This window comes from Narcine bancroftii, chromosome 13 (assembly GCF_036971445.1).
Source record: "Narcine bancroftii isolate sNarBan1 chromosome 13, sNarBan1.hap1, whole genome shotgun sequence".
NCBI lineage: Eukaryota > Metazoa > Chordata > Chondrichthyes > Torpediniformes > Narcinidae > Narcine > Narcine bancroftii.
This window is the reverse complement of record NC_091481.1, coordinates 84,427,395-84,445,966: the sequence shown is the minus strand read 5'-3', so window position 1 is coordinate 84,445,966 and position 18,572 is coordinate 84,427,395. Positions and strand designations below refer to the sequence as shown.

Sequence of the window (18,572 nt, the reverse complement as noted above, 5' to 3'; positions counted from 1 at the left end):
TTGGGTCTAGAGCAGTGATTCTCAACCTTTTCTTCCCACCCACATCCCACCTTAAGCAATCCTTTACTGATCACAGAGCACCGATGGGAGAGGGATTACTTAAAGTGGGGTGTGAGTCTAGTGGGGGGGGGGGGGGGGAGTTTGAAAACCACTGCTACACTGTTTGTCTCGATGAGTTTCTCCAGCAATTTGTTTTAACTGTTTGCAGAGAACTTTGCTTTCTATTGATCTGTCAACTCCCCTGAATTACCACTCGGAGCAGTGGGCTCTGAATGGGATCATTGTTTGCAGCGTCCTTGAATTAGCAGCAGGCTGGAGGAACAACGGTCAAGATTGTCAGGATTTGCAAATCTCTATCAGCTAGTCGCCTCTCTCTCTCTCTCTCTCTCTCTCTCATCTCACACTCACACACACACCCACCCACCCCTCTTGTCATTGGTGCAAGTGCAGGAGGTGTCAATCATGAGAAAACAGATCAAGTGCCAGAGAAGTGAGGTCCAAATTGCAGAAGTGCTTGCGGAGTTGGGAGACAGAGGAGGTGTTGGAAACATGGGATTGTACGGGTCGCACCTCTCCAAGATCGAGAACCTTGAAGAAATCATGGAAGAGACTGGCTGTGAGTCGGTTCAAAATGTTGGGGAAATTCCAGTGTTTCTCTGGGTGAAACCTTGTGTGCGATGCAATGCATGTATTTCTCCTGCTTGTTCGGGAATAGAGTAAATAGAAATTCATTGTTTTTTTTAAAATTTAAATCATTCTAAAGAGATCCCTTGCTTGCACTACCTCTTAGTTGTCACTTTTTTAAAAACATAGTGGTTTAAATCAGTGGTTTTCAAACTTTTTCTTTCCACTCACATACTACCTTAAATAATTCCCTTGCCATCGGTGCTCTATGATTAGTAGGGGATTGCTTAAGGTGGGAAGGGAAGGTTTAGAATCACGGCTCTAAACAAATATTTTGCTTGAGAAAAATGGTCATTGGCCCATTTCCTTTGGGGTTCTGAAACCCTGCACATAACGAGTCCATTAGGGACGATTAAAACAGTCATTTCAAACCTTTTTCTTTCCACTCACAACCCATCATTACAGAGTATGTATACAGAGCACTAAAAGGAAAGATCAATTAGCACCAAGCAAAGACAGCCTGCTGTGGGGTTCATTCAAGAGCCTGATGGCTGCAGGCCATTGTTATAAAAGCACAGAAATGCTAGAGAAACTCAGCATCAGTGCTTGGTGTCACCCAGTGCAGTAACTCATGGTGTCACACCCACCCCCCCATGGACCTCCTCCCATACCAGACCATACAGAATCCTTGGTAATGTTTTTTGTACTAATGTTACTTGTAAATCGTAATTTCTGCTGATCACTGAATGTAACAGCAATATTAGTGAGATAAACAACGAACATAATTAAAATTACACCTTTAAATTATAATATCAGTAAAGTTACTGATATCGGTTCACAAATACTAATGAGCACAATTTTGTAGCTAAAACATTAGAAAATTTGACATAAGCAGCGACTATAAAAACACCAACAGCAACAAAAACAATAGCGCTTGCTGATGGCGCGTGGAGACGGAACCATGTGATTAAACGGGTCATTGTCATTGGGGAGTGCATTAGAAGGTTCAAAAAGTAAATGAGCATCAAGTTTTAGCCTTGTAGGTATATTGATACATGTCAGCTGGGCTTACGAAAAATGTTTTTGTTGTTATAACCAACTACAGGGATATTTTTATTAAAAAAAATACATTTCTGCTAAAACCCTGCACAAAATTTTTAGAGACAGTCATTTTGGTATCACCCCCTCTGATAGTATTACCCAGTGCGGTCCGTATCCCCCGCACCCCCCTTGTGACGCCAGCACTCAGCAGGTCTCACAACGTCCAAAGGAGGTAAAGATATACAACAGATGTTTCAGGCCAGAGCCCTTCTTCAGGGTATGAGGAAGGGCTCGGGACCGAAACGACGCTAATACACCTTTACCTCCTTTGGGCACTGTGAGATCGATTGAGTTCCTCCAGTGTTTCTGTGCTTTTCCTACAATCTCAGCGTCTGCAGACGTTCATGTTTCGCATAAGCCCATTGAGGTAGAAGTTCCTGAAATATTGGGCTAGGGTTCGAATGTAAACAGGGCGTGGACACCCAAGGTTCAGGTTTTAGGCCGTTGGCTCGACAATGCAAGGTTGTGCAAAAAGAATTTTGGTGACATATTCTGGAGTTATTCTGTTTCACAGCCAGTGTCCAAAATGATCATAGAAAAAGTCTCAGTGGAAAATGCTGTGATTTGACAGTAATATTTGGGAGAAAACTTTACTCAAAACTCTGGAATTAATATTTTCGGAACAGTATGATGAAGTTTACCACACCTGAGAAGTCAGGCAGTTGTTGAAAGAACAAGTTCTTTCAAGGATGAGAAAGAAGTGAGGGAGTTTCAAGAACTTCCTAAAAGAGGTGAACAGAGGCTGGATGTTCCATGGTGGAGAAGAGGAGGTGGGGGCAGGGAATTTAATGTTTGCAAAATGGGCAAAAGGTCGTGGACACAGCCCCGGGATGTCACTGGAAAAACCCTCCCCAGCATCGAGAACACCTACAGGGAACGCCGCCGTCGGGGAGCAGCAGCGATCATCAAGGATCCACATCGCCCAGTACACACTCCGTTCTCGCTGCTGCCATCAGGAAAGAAGGATTGGGGCCACAAGACTCGCACCCAACCAGGTTCAGGAACAGCTGCTTCCCCTTCACCATCAGACTCCTCAACATCAAACTCCATCAGGGACTCGTTTAAGGCTCTTACTTTTGCACCATCATTTTTTCTCTTTGTACTGCACCATCATTTTTTTTCTTTGTTTGTACAGTATATGTACATTGAATAGAGGTTTCTTTGCACTACCAAGAAGTGGTAATTCTGGCTCACCCGCAGGAAAAAGAACCTCAGGCTGGTATGGGATGTCATGAATGTACTCTGGCAATAAATCCGAAATGTGGAGGACATGCCCTGGATGCCAGTGGGAAGAAACTGGACAGAGGAGACAGGGATGAGGAGATGAATTTAGTGGGGGCAAGAGAAGGCGGAAGGTGAGGACCCACCACCACAGTCCTGATTGTGAATTGTGGTCAATGAGGAGTCTTTGGAATGGGAAGGAGGAACATTCGGGGGCAGAAATTGACCTTTTGTGGATCGGATGGTGTTCCACCAGAAAGAAAGAAGACTTTTCCCCATTGGAGACAGAAATGATGATGAGCTTCTTGTCACACTGTAGGAACAATGTGGACATTCACCAGAATTCTTAATTGCTGCAGCCAAACATGCAATTTTGTAAGAAATCCTGCAATAGTACGTTAGCCCAGTACGGAAAGAGATAATCAATATTAAAGGCAGATAGATTATAAATATTCGGCATCATAGTTAGTGCAATAAAAAGAGTTCAGACACGTCTTTTTGTGTTTAGGGTAGTAAGGGAAGGAGGTGTTTCAAGAGCCAGTTGCCGTCGAAGAGAAGCGGCTTTTTTTCCCCATTAAAAAAGGTGCTGGTATTTAGGATTCTGTGCTTTCTGCCTGAAGGAGGCTGTGACCAGGGTGGTGGGGGCCCTTTATGATGTGGGCTGCCTTCCTGAGGCAACCTCGGAGGATAACCTCACCCACGGGGCACTTGCAACACGCTGGTTTGGTTCATACAGAGTCCTAAAATTCCAGGACCCCTCCCCCCCCCCCATCCCACCCGGAATCTGAACTTCTCGACAACTCTCGGCGTTTGTGTGCGTGCGTGCACACATAGGCGCCGGAGATGCGCAGCGGCAGCTAGCGACCACGAAGAAGCCGCGGAAACATAAGAAAAAGTAATTACTTGGGGGTTTTTTGTACTTTGTATTTTAAATGAAAAAATGTTTTGTTAATAAACTATCAAAATTTACTTGTTTATTCTCCTTCAACTTGAATTTTAAAAGTACTGCCCGAGAATCCGGAAATTCCCAAAATCTGGACCCGAGCAGTCTGGATTTCGGGAATTTTACCGTACCGGGATCTAAGATCATCAGTGGTTTCTTCGGAAGACTTGGACTTTGGGTATTCCTGTTTGACTGCAATGAGGTCAGCTCACTGATTGACAAACGCACGCTGATGACCTTCTCCCTCTAGTTTCCAAGTCTCACATCTGCCGCCTGTACAATCGGTTCGAAGGGTTGGACCGGAGCAAGACAGGGAAACTGAGGTAAGCTGACCTGCCACTGAGCATGCGGGCGCTGAATCTGCTGGCAACGTGGCACTCACCTGTCACTGGCAGACTTGGATATGCTACACTTGGTTCACCCCCCCCCCCCCACTGCAAAGCATTTCTGTACATTGTAACCAGCTGTGAACACAGCGCCAGTCTCTGTGCCAACCAGAGCAACACCCTTTCAGCCCCCCATCTCCAATTTGTTAACCACTTCTCTATTCGGACTGATTCACCACCTCCAGCTCCACGTATCTTTACCATAAAGAGGTTTCCTTCAAGTCCTTTGGTTTCCTCTCTGGACAACAATTATTTTTCCAAAAGGTTTGCTTCCTGTTAAAAAAATTGGGGTTTATGATAGACCATTTTAAGCTGAACACGCAGAAAATTTCAGATTTGCCGCATCATGTATGAAGTTGGAGAAACATTAAATTGACTTTTGTAGAATTTAGCGTGTTTAAGGCTGGCACAGTTGGTGTAGTGGTTAGTGCAACACCTTTACAGCGCGGGCGATTGGGACCAGACTGGGGTTTGAATCCCGTGGCATCTATAAGGAGTTTATACATTCTCCCCGTGCCTGCGCGGGTTTCCTCCGGGAGCTTTTGTTTCCTCCCACCCTTCAAAAACATACCTGGGTGTAAGCTAATTGGGGTGTAAATTGGGCGAAATGAGCCTGTGATAGAGTTAATTTAATTTTTTTTTTAATCGCATCATGTTTGCTGACATAGTTCGTTAATTCAACTGACCTAAAAATGTTTGTCACTGATTTTCGTTTTTACTCAGCCTCTCATGTCAGTGTCCAACAATAGCCGGCTGGCACTGATGGATTCCAGTTGCTCCGATACCGCTTTTCCACGGTCGCAATGTCCTGGTGACACCTTTCGCCCTGTTCGTCACCGACGGCGCCAAGATCAGTGGGGAAGACGTGCGAGTGCAAATGCAGAGAATGAATTTTCAATGACAAAACAGCTTGCTCTGGGGGAAATATATTAAAAGTCTTAAAATATGGAAGGAAATCACAAAAATAGGTTATATCTACAAAAATGGTAGATGATAGGAATATTTTAAGGTGATTTTTCATGATCTGCCGCCCAAAAGTATTCAGGAAGCAAAGTCTTTGCTGTCCAGTGTAACCAGGAGGCAGAGTTTTGATTTAATTAATGGAAGGATTGGAAAAGAATCAAAAAAACATTTTTTTATTTTGAGTGAAAATCAAAAGTAAACTGCAGATCTCAAATAGAAACTGGAAATGGCGGAAACACTCAGCAGTATGTGTGAGCAGAGAAACGATTAATGTTCTAGGCCACCTTCCTACGTTAACTTGTCCAGAAATCAGAGCAAAGCCCTTCAGTAGACTACCACTCTGCTGCAGGGTTCTAACGTTAGGGGGAGCGAACACGTTAAAAAAAAGGCGCCATGACACATACCAGATGTGGATCAGTGGTTGGATGATGGACCGCACTGATTTTGTTTGGGGGTGTCGGGCGGGGGTGGGGGTGGCAGCCACGTCTGACCTGGGGTGGGGAGTGGTGGCGTCGGACTGGAGAGGGAGGGGGGTAAAGGAGCCACTTTGAAAAATGTGCACCCCACACCCCCCCCCCCCCCCCCCAGCTAAACCACTGCTCTGCTGGAGAATTCAGCAGTTCGAGCATCGTCAACGGGAGAGAAAGGATGGTCGGTGTTACTGGTTGGAACAGCTCCAGATTCCAGCATCTGCTGTCTCTCATGAGTCAAAGTCCTTTAGTGCCTGGCACGCCCCACCCGAGGCGACTTTTGAACAGGACACCAATAAACGCTTGCAGAATCGGGGAGACTGACAGTAGAGATCAATCAACAATGGTGCCAATAATCCCTTTACAACTGTACTGCAGAGGGGAGCTCCCCCCTCCCATCCGAAGATGTGCTCAGTTGTACAAGGCTGGAGAGGCTTTATCTGAAGCTTTCCGCAGCGCACAATCTGTAGTTCTGCCTTTAGTCATGAGGTACTGTGGGCAGCTCTGCTCACTGATAGGAAAGTTGCCATTAATCTTCAGCAGGTCAGATTTTACATTTATTGTCAGAGAACGTACATGGCATCACATACAACCCTGAGATTCCTTTTTCCTGCGGGTGGGGCAGAATTACCACTAATTGGTCGTGCAAAACATAAACTTTATGCAGCGTAAACGTGTAAACAATCAAGGAACTGTGGTGGAGCCACGTGATGGAGTAGCGGCTGATCGAGTGGAACCGGCCCTCTCCAATGAAAAGAAAAAAGAAGTTTGAAAAAACAGAGCTCAATAAGCATAAAATACAGGAAGAGAAAGATAAAGTTACAGAGAAGAGACAGAAGATGGCACCCAAAAGAGAAAAAGAATAACAGAGAAAAGGGAAGAAGGAAAATCACTGGAGAAAAAAGAAGGCCTTACCTGCAAGTCGGAGCAGAGAGCCACCGTGGAGAGAAGCGGCCGATCTCCCCAGAGGAGCGGTGTCCTCCCGACCGGTGGACCAAAAATGGCTCTCAGAGCCAACTGCACAGTGCACAAGTAAAAGAAAAGGGGGACTCAGCTTGAGGAGCAGCCAGCTGCGCAGCGGCCAGCTGAGAGATGCCTAGTATCAGGGCGTTCGGCTGGGGGAATTAAGTAAGAAAGAAGAAAAGAAGAGTGGTGAGAAAGAGAATAAAGGGCTGGAAGAGGGTGAGCGGCCTGCGCAGGAGGCCCAGCAGTGGGTCGACCTGCAGCGGGAGGCCCAATAGCAGGAGACACAGCAGCTGGAGGCCCAGCAGGGATACAGAAGCAGCTCACCAGAGAAGGATGAAGGTACAAAGATACAGAGAAGAGAAGACACACAGACATAGATACAGACACAGAAGAAGAGGAGGAAGAACAAATGCGGCCATTAAAAGAATCAAAAGAAAAATGAAAAGAGCTGAAGACAGAAGGCAAAGCTTAGAGTTGGTCATGACTGAAATAGGGAAAAGAGTAGAAAATGTGGAGGAACGAGAAGCTGGTGTAGAAATGGAGATAAATGATTTAAGAGGGAAGTTGGAAGAGAGGGAAAAAAATTAAAGAGACACAAGATTTATTGTCACAAAAAATTGACATATTGGAAAACTACAGTAGATGAAACAACATAAAAATAGTGGGACTGAAAGAAGGGAAAGAAAGGTCAGATATGAAGGAATTTATAAAAGGATGGATCCCGAAGGTGCTGGGAACGACAGATTCACATAAAGAAATAGAAATCGAAAGGCCGCATAGAGTGCTAGTACTGGAACCACCACCACATCAAAAACCGAGATCCATATTGGTAAAATTTCTAAGATATACGACAAGAGAAAACAAAGCAGGCAAGAAAGGTTAGAGAAAACAATAAGCCGTTGGAATATAAGGGACAAAAAATATTTTTTTACCCGGACATAAACTTTGAACTTTTAAAGAAGAGGAAGGAATTCAACACAATGAAAACAATCTTATGGAAGATAGGGTATAACTTTATATTAAGACTCCAGCAGTACTCAAAGTATTCATTCCTGGGGAACGGAATAGACTGTTCTCGGACCCAAAGAAAGCCCAAGAATTTGCTGAACATTTGCAGGACAGGAGAAGAGAGGAGGAGGAGTGATAAGAAGGATGACTAGCAAGAAAATATACAAAAATATGTAAAAATATAAAGTAAAGATAATGTATATTTAAAGATTTAAAGATGGATAAGAGAAGGAGAAGAAGGGGAGGAAAAAAGAGAGCTTTGTTATAAGTATAGGAAAATAGTGTTCTCTGGGGGGGTGCTGGGGGTGGGAGAATAATGGTCACTGCGAAATCGGTTGACACTTGCGAGTAAGTTCGCAAACCGAATGGAAAGGGGAGTTGTGGTTGCCGTCAAGGGTCAAGGGGCAATCCAAGAAGGGGAGGTTCATTTGGCGTTAAAGGATTTTTGGTTGTGGGGATTGTTGGGGTATTTCATGTCATATATTGAGATTAAAAAGGAAAACTTAAAAAACAGTAATGGAAAAAAGGGATGGAGGTGGTGAAGAGGCGGAAAAGAAGTGAAAATAAAGATATAAGATGGCCACATTGGACTCTAGGACTATAAACATTAATGGAATATATAACCAAGTTTAAGTGTATCCCATTGGAAAAAAAAATCACATATAATTTAAAAGACAAAGTTACAATGTTTGAGAAAACCTGGGAACCATATGGAACATAACAGAAAGAGCAGGCCTTGGACCACCACCACCTAAAATGATAAGAAGATAAACACGACCAGATTTAATGTGAATAAGTAGATGATACGTCTCTTTTCTTTCTATTCCTTTGGTATAAAGATATTGTTTTACATTGTTCAATATTTACTGTTTTGGGAAGGGGAAAAAAAGAGAAAATGTCACTGAATATTTAAAGAGATGCATCTGTAAATATATTGTTTGATATGGTTCATAGTGCGATAAATAAAAAACAATCAAAGAACTGTAAACAGATAATGAATGTAAATCCACAGTGCAATACCGAGAGAAAAAAGAAAATCAAGAGGGTCCACAAGTAATGATGAGTCCCTGATTGAGTTTGTCGTTGAGGAGTCTGATGGTGGAGGGGGAGCAGCTGTGCCCCCTACTCCTCTTTCCCGATGGCAGCAGCGAGAACAGAGCGTGCGCTGGGCAGTGGCGATAGCTCCCCCTGAGCACATTTTTCAAAAGTGGCACCTTCCCCACCTCCCCCCCACCCCAGGTTCAATGCTGCCGGACCCACCCCCCCCCCCCCCCCCACTTCCCCACCCTGGTCTGACTCTGTTCAAAAATCCCAGTGAATGATGTGTGCAATGTTTTAGTTCCCACGAGGTGTAATAAGGTGCCATATAAATACATATCCTGACCCTTCTGTTTTCCCAGCCGGGCAGATTTCCAGTGCATCGGAGCTCTTGCGGTGAATCCACTGGGAGAACGAATCATCAATGCCTTCTTCCCTGATGGGTGAGTGAAGGGTGTTGGGACTGGGATTGGGGGTTGGTGGGGGGGGGGGGGCGGGCTAGAGATGATGTACCTGGTTCCAGAGAGGGGAGGGAGGGGAAAGAAATGAAAGACATTTGATTGTCTACCTGCACAAGGAACCAGAGAACACTCCCTGTGACTGATGCAGGCAGCAGACTCTGTGGAGTTTTGGGGAGGGGGGGGGTTCAGGAGAGAGGGGAAAAGATGAAGGTGAACAATTTTCGAGCAATGATCAGGACAAGGTGAAATTTGCTGACCTCGACCCTGTCAAGACTAGCAAATCCAGTTTTGCAACAAGACAGAGAACTGAGGCTGTCCTTGGTTCAAAGGTTTCTTTTATTGTCAGATAATAATACATTGAAAAAGTAATGTACATGATACACTCGAACTTCTGCCTGCCGTAAGGTAAACAAAGAGTTGTCGTGAGTACTGTCTAGTGTCCCTAATAATAGGAGAAAGAGAAGCAAAAGAGAGTCCCTTCAGAGACACCGAGTGTCTATGGATTCACCTCTTTAGCTGCCAAGGGTCCAGTTCAAACCATCGGCAAACTGAGCTCCAGCTCCAAACCTCTGATAAGATCAGGAAGCCTCCAGCGGGAGCCCTCGCCCTCAGCACCGTCTCGAATCCCGGTTCCATACCTGGTTCCCATGAGCCAGTCTCCAGTTGCACGCAGCCTGGGTGAGTCCTTCCGCCACTGAGCCCCTCGCTGGTCCACTGCCACGGATGGTCTCCTGTAGGGTCATGTCCTGATGCTCCTCCTTCTCAACTGCGGAGGATTAACCGTGGGATTAAGACCAGGCGGATGGACTATGCAGAGTTGCACTGCGTCTCTGCTCCTGGCTCTCCTGGATCCACACTAGTGGCGTTGGTGCCGTTAATGCAGAGGAGAAATTAAAAGGGGACAGTTTGATATTTGCACCAGGAGGACAGGTTTAAGAAGTAGGGGAGCCCACTTCCTTTGGAACCATGCACATAATGAATCAATTGGGTACGATTAAAACAAATCTTTTCCTTCCCACCCACATCCCACCTTAATCAGTCCCTTACTAATCACAGAGCACCTATGGCATAAGGAATACTTAAAGTGGAATGTGAGTTTTAAAAAAAGGTTGCCCACCCCTGGTTCAAAATGTGCAGGGTTGACGGTTAATTGGGTGGCACAGGTCTCAATGTTGTAAATAAAACATATTTAAGATCATTTAAAAAGTTAAATCTCCTCTGTGCTGGACTGATATTACAACTGATGTTGCATTACAACGTCTAAGAGGTTGTTTACAAGAAAGTCTGCAGACGCTAGGGCGGAGGGCAGTACACCATTGTGCAGGAGAAACTCAGCAGGTCGCACAGCATCTACAGGAAGTAGAGGCGGTCAACAGTTGAGAGCCTGAGCCCTTCTTCAGGAGTGCCGAAAATTAGGCAGACGCCCGAATAAAAAGGTGGGAGGGGGTGGAGAAGCTCAGGGGAACAAGTGATAGGTTAGCACGGTGGAAGGGTAGCAGCTGAAACGTGATATGGAGAGGGGGTAGAGGGGTAAGATGGGTAGCTCTCTCACAGGGGAAGGAAAGGAGGGGGGTTGGGTGCTGAAAGGAATTGTAAGGTTACTTAGGGCAGACACACTGATTCCTTTCAGAAGGGAATGAATGTGCAGAACTTTGGGAAGGATTGGTCGGTGAGGCCACATCTGGGGCATTTCGATTCGAGTTGGCTGGCCGAGAGAGCTGGCAGGTTAGGACCTCATCCCGCTGCGGTCCAGTAACTCACATTCCGGCATCTTCTCTTCCCGTTACTTCTTTGCAGTAAGGACACTTTGGATTTCCGCTCGTTCCTCCGGATCCTGGCCTGCTTCCGACCCATAGGAAAGCTCAAATCGTCAGGTCCTCTGGCCCCAGAACCCATCAACAGCCGGAACAACAAGCTGCGGTGTGAGTGTGGTGGGAAACATGCCCCACAGAATCTCCAGAGCAAGTCTTCACATGGGCAGTGATTCCAGTTCAACCTTTGACCCTGGTTTATCCCCCAAAAGACCAACTACGGCTTGATCCAGTGACGCTCACCTCTTATCGCTGTCCGCCCCAGATCGTAGACGTTTGCCAGGGATCATACTCACTAATTTACCAATTAGATGTACAACATAGATTTCAGATTTATTGTCAGAGAACATACATGACATCACATACAACCTTGAGATTCTTTTTCTTGCAGGCCAGGCAGAATTACCACTTATTGGTCGTGCAAATAACTGTACTCAACTACATGTGTAAAAAAATAAAGAATGTAAACAAACTGACTACAATACAGAGAGAAATATAAAACCAAAATGCAAAAGTGAGAGTCCTTATACGAGCCCCTGATTGAGTTTGATGTTGAGGAGTCTGACCGTGGAGGGGGAGTAGCTGTTCCTGAACCTGGTGGGTGTGAGTCTTGGGGCACTGACACCTCTTTTCTGGTGGCAGCAGCGAGAACAGAGCGTGTGCTGGGTGAATCCTTGATAATTGCTGCTGCTCTCTGATGGCAGTGTTTCCCTGTAGATGGTCTCGATGGGGGGGTGGGGGGGGCGGGTTTTGCCTGTGATATCCTGGGCTGTGTCCACTACCTTTTGGAGGGCTTTCCGCTCAGGGATATTGGTGCCCCCACACTATCCATCTCAGGTCTGTAGACGTTTGCCAGGGGTCATACCAAACCTCCGCAAACTCCTGAGGAAGTAGAGGCGCTGATATGTGTTCTTCACGATGCCAAGATAGTGACTCCCACGATCTTCAATTTGCTCATCCTCTCCATCTCTGATCCCCCAATGATCACTGGATCGTCCACCTCTGGTTTTCACTTCCTGAGGTCAACAATCAGCTCCTTGGTTTTGGTGACATTGAGTGGAAGGTTGTTGATGGTGCCCCATTCAACCAGGTTTTTAATCGCCCTCCTGTATATCACAGACACTTCAGCCCATAATATCTGTACTGGACATGATATTCCAATTAGAGTACACCTCTCCTATATCCCTCTATTCCCCCCACATTCATACTGTTATCTCATCTGCTTCCCCCATTATCCCTGGCACCCACGACACTCTGTGTAAGGTGGGAAGAAACTTGTCCCACGCATTTCTAAACTTTCCTTTTGTCTTCATTGTGTGCCCTGTAACATGTGACATTTTTACCCTGGGAATAACATTCCGATCATCTACCTTATCGGAGGGTTATTTTACTGGTGTGAGGTCTGGTAGCAGCAGGGAAGATATTGTCCTTCAATCTGTGATTTCACCCTCGAGTCTTCTTCCCAGTGGTCGGAGGGAGAAGGGAGCAGGGCTGGGGAGGGTCTAGTCCTTTAGCGTGTCGGCTGCTTTTGGTGACCCACAGTAGTTTTAATTGAAAATTCTCTTCTTGTTTCAGTTGCTTTTGAACTGTATGACCAGGACAAGGATGGAAAAATCTCAAGAGATGAACTCTACCAGGTAAATTCAGGGCTGGGGAAGTTGTGAGTCACCCTTTTGTTCAAGTGTACTTTATTATCAACAGTTTTCTATCCCCAAATCCCTGTAAAAATGCGTGCGTGTATTTATGTGTAAGCATGTTTGCACATGCAAGAGTGCCTCTGTGTGTGTGTGTGTGTGTGTGTGTGTGTGTGTGTGTGTGTGTGTGTGTGTGTGTGTGTGTGTGTGCAGTAATTCTGTCTGGCCTGCAGGATAAAGAATCTCAGGGTTGTATGTCACATATGTACCCTGACAATAAATCTGAAATCTGCTCCCCATCTGCAATCCCTGCTGTTCTTAAACTCGCTGGCCACGCACTCGTCCAGATCCAGCATGACCTGCTGAGCTCCTCCAGCAGTCTTTTTCCCACGCAGATGAACGAACTCCTCTGGAAAGTACAACTCCCTGCCCTAACCGGAGACTCTTCCAGGATCTGCCGGCAGTATTGCAACATCACAGCTTTTTTTTTTGCACAAACTGTAACCGTGAAGTTTTCTCTTTCCCTTTTATATTTATCACCTATTTTTTATGTTCTGTGTGTAGGTTAGAGCTACACACTTTGGCACATTGACGGAAATATGGGGAAAATGTTAAGATGGGTTTGGTACATCGGAGTGGTTGGTTGGATGGTGTAGTCTCGGTGGGAGTGGATGGGAATGTGAGGGTAATAGGTAATGGAGAAAATTAGAGGGGAATGGGATTGCATCCAGAGACTCAAAGACACAAAATAATATGAAATCTGGAGTAAATGCCAGTCCTCTCTCCCTCTCACACTCTCCCTTCCCATCTCTCTTTCCTTCCCCACCTCTCTCTCCCTCCCCCCTCACTCTCTCTCCCTCCCCCTCCCTACCATCCCCTCCTTCTCTTTCCCTCTATTTCCCACCCCTCTCCTTTTTCTCTCCCCCTCTCCCTCAATCTCTTCCCCCTCTCTCCTTTCTCCCTCTCCCTTCCCCCTCTCTCACATTCTCTCCCTCTCCCTTCCCACTCTCTCACATTCCCTCCCTCTCCGCCTCTCTTTCCCCCCTCCCCCCCTTACCATTTTCTCCCCTAGGTGTTGTTCATGATGATGGAAGCAGAGGTTACGGAGGACCAGTTGGACAGCATCATTGACCGGACCATCCAGGAGGCCGACCAGGATGGCGATGGTGCCATCTCTTTTGAAGAGTTCCGGAAGGTACTCGCTGCCTGCTTCCCCCTTCTCCCAGTGTCCGTGCTCCGTGGCTGTGCATGAGGAGAGGGTAACTGGGCTAGGACTGGGGTGGAAGGTGGGTCCAAGCCCCTCTGCTCCTTGTGTCCCACTAATTTCTGCTGGGATTGGACCACCCTGACACCCTTCCGGCCATTTCACTGGTCTATCTGATCTCGCCTCAAACCGTGCATCTTGGCGCCTCACAGTTTGGCGGGCAGCAACCTCCTTTGAAGAAGACCGCAGAGCCCACCTCACTGACAAAAGGCAAAGGAGGAAAAACCCACCACCCAACCCCCAACCAACCAATTTTCCCCTGCAGCCGCTGCAACCGTGTCTGCCTGTCCCGCATCGGACTTGTCAGCCACAAACGAGCCTGCAGCTGACGTGGACTTTTACCCCCTCCATAAATCTTCGTCCGCGAAGCCAAGCCAAAGATTACAGTGGCAGCGACCCAGTTTCGAATCCGATGATATCTGTAAGGAGTCCTCCCTGTGTCCTGCGTGGGCTCCCACCAGGTGCTCCAGTTTCCTCCCTCCAAAATGTATGGGGTTTGTAGGGTCATTGGGATATTTTGGTGACAGGCTCATGGGCTGGAAAGGCTTGTTACCATGTTGTTATGTCTAAATTTTAAATTTAAGGCACTGGAGATGACTTTCCCAGTGACAGTCAGCAAAAAGACCCCTCCAATATGTCCCCTCTCTTGAAGCTAGATCATGATTATGGCACCTCTAACATGTCCTCCTCTCCCCCCACCACCCCTCCCCCACCCCTATGGAGGACGTATGTTAGAAATTCCTCAGCGAAAGCTGTTGAGCCTTGATTTGGTTTTTTTTGCTGAGATTTGGCCTTTATGACTTCTGCCAACTGGAAGTATCGGTGAGGCCTGATCAGAACATCTATTGGTGGCTGGAATCAAGGGAGCTCACCTCAAGGAAGTGGCTGCAGCTGCTGACATCTTCCAAGTGTTCCTTGCACCAGACGCTGACTGTCTCTCTGCCCACAATGAGTTCCCCTCTGTTCTTCACTCATGGTTGGGTGGGATTTGTAGTGAGATGCTGCGACGCCTTCCCCAACCACCACCTCTACTCACGTCTATTCAATAACCTGAGCATCCACAGACTTCCCAAAGATTCCCAGAAAAACGTTGCCTCTTCCTTCTCTTCTCCAACTTCAAAAGACAAACTCATCCGACAAGATTCCCAAACTGGGAAGAAACCTCCCATCCCCACCCTCTCTTCTCCCCAACTCCAAACTGTTGGGCAAAAGTGCATAAGCTTGAAAACACACACTATTTCTTTCCTGCTGTTATTAGGCTCTTGAATGGACCCCTCCCTGGTAAAAGATGATGCTCTTGCAGTGTTTTTCATAAAAGAGTAGTAAAACACGAAAGTTTGCAGACACCACGGTTGAAGTAAAAACACAACACTGGAGAAACTGAGCAGGTCAAACAGTGAACTTTATATAGCAAAGATAAAGATACAGAATCAATGTTTCAGACGAGCCCTTCATCAGGGTATGAATAAAACATTTTGCTCATATGTTGATGAAGAGTGTAATCCCGAAATGTTGATTATGTATTTAAAATATATATTTAGACATACAGCACAGTAACAGGCTGTTTCTGTCCAAGTACACTCAATTGACTTACAACCCATGGTAGGTTTTGAAGGGTTGGAGGAAACCGGATGCAGGGAGGACGTACAAACTCCTTATAGACAGCGCAGGATTCAAACCCCAGTCCCAATCGCTGGCACTGTACCAGTGTTGTGCTGACCGCCATGCCAACAGTGCTATCTATATTTTTATCTTTGCCACATAAAGTATACTCTTTGACCTGCTGATTTTCCAGTGTTTTTTTTTAAATTTCACCCCTCTCTGTTCCCTGGATTATATTTTTGTACTTTACATACACTTTGTCCGATCTGATCGACTGCATTCAATGCATTGGGCATGACCTCTGGTACATCTGTGAAACCAAACGTAGACTACTTGCTTGCACATCTGTCTCTGGGTCTGAGCTTCAGTTCCCACTGGCCAACCATTTCACTCTTTTCACCATTCCCGCACAGACATGCTTGCCCGCGTCTTCGTCCGTGGAACACTACAGCAATGAAACAGGGTGGGGGGAGGGAGACCCCCAGTGATCCACTCTGCCACTCTTACTATTGGTAATATCTAAGGCCACACCGGTCGTCTTTATTCCTTCAATCAAACTACTGCTAAACTAAGGAGACTGAGAGAAATGAAGCAAGTTTGTGAGGGGGGGGTGGAGGGACGTGCTGTCACAGGCCAGTCCAGGTGAGGAGCTCCGCGAATCTTCCAGTCTCCTTGCTCCTCGGCCTGAGGGTCAATAACAACTTTCCGTTTCTGCTCTCTATTCGCAGAGCCTTGAGAACGTTAACCTGGAGCACAAGATGAGCATTCGCTTTCTTCAGTGAGGTCCAGAGGACTGTGGAGGGGCCGCCCCACCTCCCGCACCCGTCCAGTGCACCCCTGAGCTGATGACCAGATCAAAAAAACATGATGTGTGCGTGGGGCAAGCTTCCGTGTTGAGATTTCTGCGGTTTTCTCTCTCCCCACCCCTCCGCCCCGCCCACCAATAGTCCCCTGCCTGATTCTGAACTTCTTTAGAGAGTTTTCAGGGCCTTTCGGGAGTTGGAGAGGTTCCTGACACCCTCAGTACCCTGGGGTTGGAGAGCATGGTTTGCTGCTCTCTCCACCACAATCACCAGGGAACAGCTCCCGCGGCTCTGTGAAGGACAGAATCGCACTTAGGCAGGGGAGGGTGAATCCTGCGTCCTGTGGTTGGATAGTTAATGTTCGTCCCTGCATTCAATCGGGCAGATTTTCTGCAGGATCCATGAACCCAGTGCCCAACGATGAAACAAATCTCTACCTCTCTCCTTCCCTCTCTTAATCCCTTTCTTTCTATCTCTCTCCCACTGTATCTCGCTCTCTCACTCTCAGTCTCACCCTCTCCCCTTTCCCTTTTGCTCTCTTTCATTCATTCTCTCACACCCACTCCCTTTCGATACTGCGACTACACTTGGAACATAGTGCCCAGTGCTGGTCACCCAGCGACAGGAAAGGTACAATTGATCTGGAAATGGTGCAGAAAAGATTCGCGAGGATTGGTGGGCTTGATTTATGAAGAGAGGCTAACAGTGGTTCTCAACCTTTTTCTTTCCACTCACATCCCACTTTATGCCATCGGGGCTCGGTGATGAGTAAGGGATGGCTTAAGGTGGGATGCGGGTGGGAAGGGAAGGTTTGGAATCACTGCTCTAGTGCTCGCTTCGGCAGCACATATACTAAAATTGAGAAGATTAGCAAGGATGACACGCAAATTCGTGAAGCGTTTAAATTTTGAATCACTGCTCTAGACCCAATTGTTACTGAAATATTTTGCTTGATAAATATTGTCATTGGTCCATTTCCTCTGGAGTTACGAAACAGTGGTTTTCAAACGTTTTTGTTCCACCCACACACCTAATCGAAGTTTATACAATCAGGAGGAACATTGATAAGGGAAGTAGATACAGTCTTTCTCCCAGGGGAGAGAAATCTAACCCTAGAAGCCATAGATTTAAGGTGAGGGAAAGATTTAAAGGATATTTGAGGTCCCTTCTTCACCCAAAGGGTGGTGGGGGTAGAGAACAAACTGCTGGAGGAAGTGGTGTGGGTGGGGACAGTTTTAACGTTTAAAAATACTTTTAGACAGGAGAGGGGGACATGGGCTGAATGCGGGGTAATGGGACAGCTTAGATAGATAAATGACACCATGGTTAAGATGAATGAATGGCCTCTGATGACTCTCTCTTCCTTTCACTATTCCCTCATTCTTTCTCCTGCTCTCTCTCCCACTCCATCTCTCTCTCCTCCATCTCTTTCTCTCACCCTCTTTCACCCACCCTCACTCTCCCTCCTGCATATTCTCCCTCTCACACTTTCTCCAACATTCCCTCCTTCTCTCTCTCTCTCTCTCACCCCCTCATCTATCTCACTCACACCCTCTCTCACCTACTCGCTCTCCCTCCTGCTCTCTCACTTTCTCTACCATTCCCTCCTTTCCATTTCTCTCTCCCCATCTCTCTTTTTTTCCTCTCTCTCTCTCTCCCTCCTCTGCCCAGCTATCCATTTACCTTCCCAACCCCGCTGGAAGCCGCAGAATCAAGGTTCTCATCTCCCTGACTCCTAATTCCATGCTACTGTTTCCCTCTGTGAATCTCCCCACTCACCAAGTCTCCAGGACCCAGAAGGGCCCTGAATTCCTCCTTTGTTTTGGAAACACCAGCACTGGGGCAGTCCCACATAACACAGACCTGAAACAATGTAATTTAAACTTTCAAATAATTTTCTGACTTATTTTGTCCCTTGATGCCCTAGAGATGGATAGTTTTGCAATTAATAATTCTGTGAATAATCCACTATACATGGCTGTGTGTTTGTTCAATCTCCCTTCCCCTGTCTTGGACTGAAGGGCCACCGCCCTGGGTACAGGCTTCACACCAATGCTGGTTCATCACTCTGGAACATCATCCAGTGATGACCCAGTCATTTACATGGGGTCAAACACTGCAAAAGCAGACTCTTCTGGATTGGTGTTAAATAAGACAGTTTGCCACCGCTGCTGGGTCGACTGCAACACACAAATATGCTGGAGAAACTCAGCAGGTCACACAGCATCCATAAGAAGGGTGAACAACATTATGGGTCAGGGCCCTTCATCAAGGTAT

At 46.5% G+C, this 18,572-nt stretch overlaps 1 protein-coding gene across 1 annotated transcript; it reads left to right on the top strand.

Annotated features, from left to right (window-relative positions):
* The first annotated feature begins 409 nt into the window (after positions 1-409).
* chp2 (calcineurin-like EF-hand protein 2) lies at positions 410-18,268 on the top strand. The gene is made up of 7 exons (XM_069909692.1): positions 410-616; positions 4,140-4,212; positions 9,083-9,163; positions 10,979-11,103; positions 12,568-12,629; positions 13,699-13,821; positions 16,221-18,268. The coding sequence occupies exons 1-7, from the start codon at positions 463-465 to the stop codon at positions 16,272-16,274; spliced, it is 672 nt and encodes a 223-aa protein (XP_069765793.1). The 5' UTR covers positions 410-462; the 3' UTR covers positions 16,275-18,268.
* Positions 18,269-18,572: the final 304 nt, after the last annotated feature.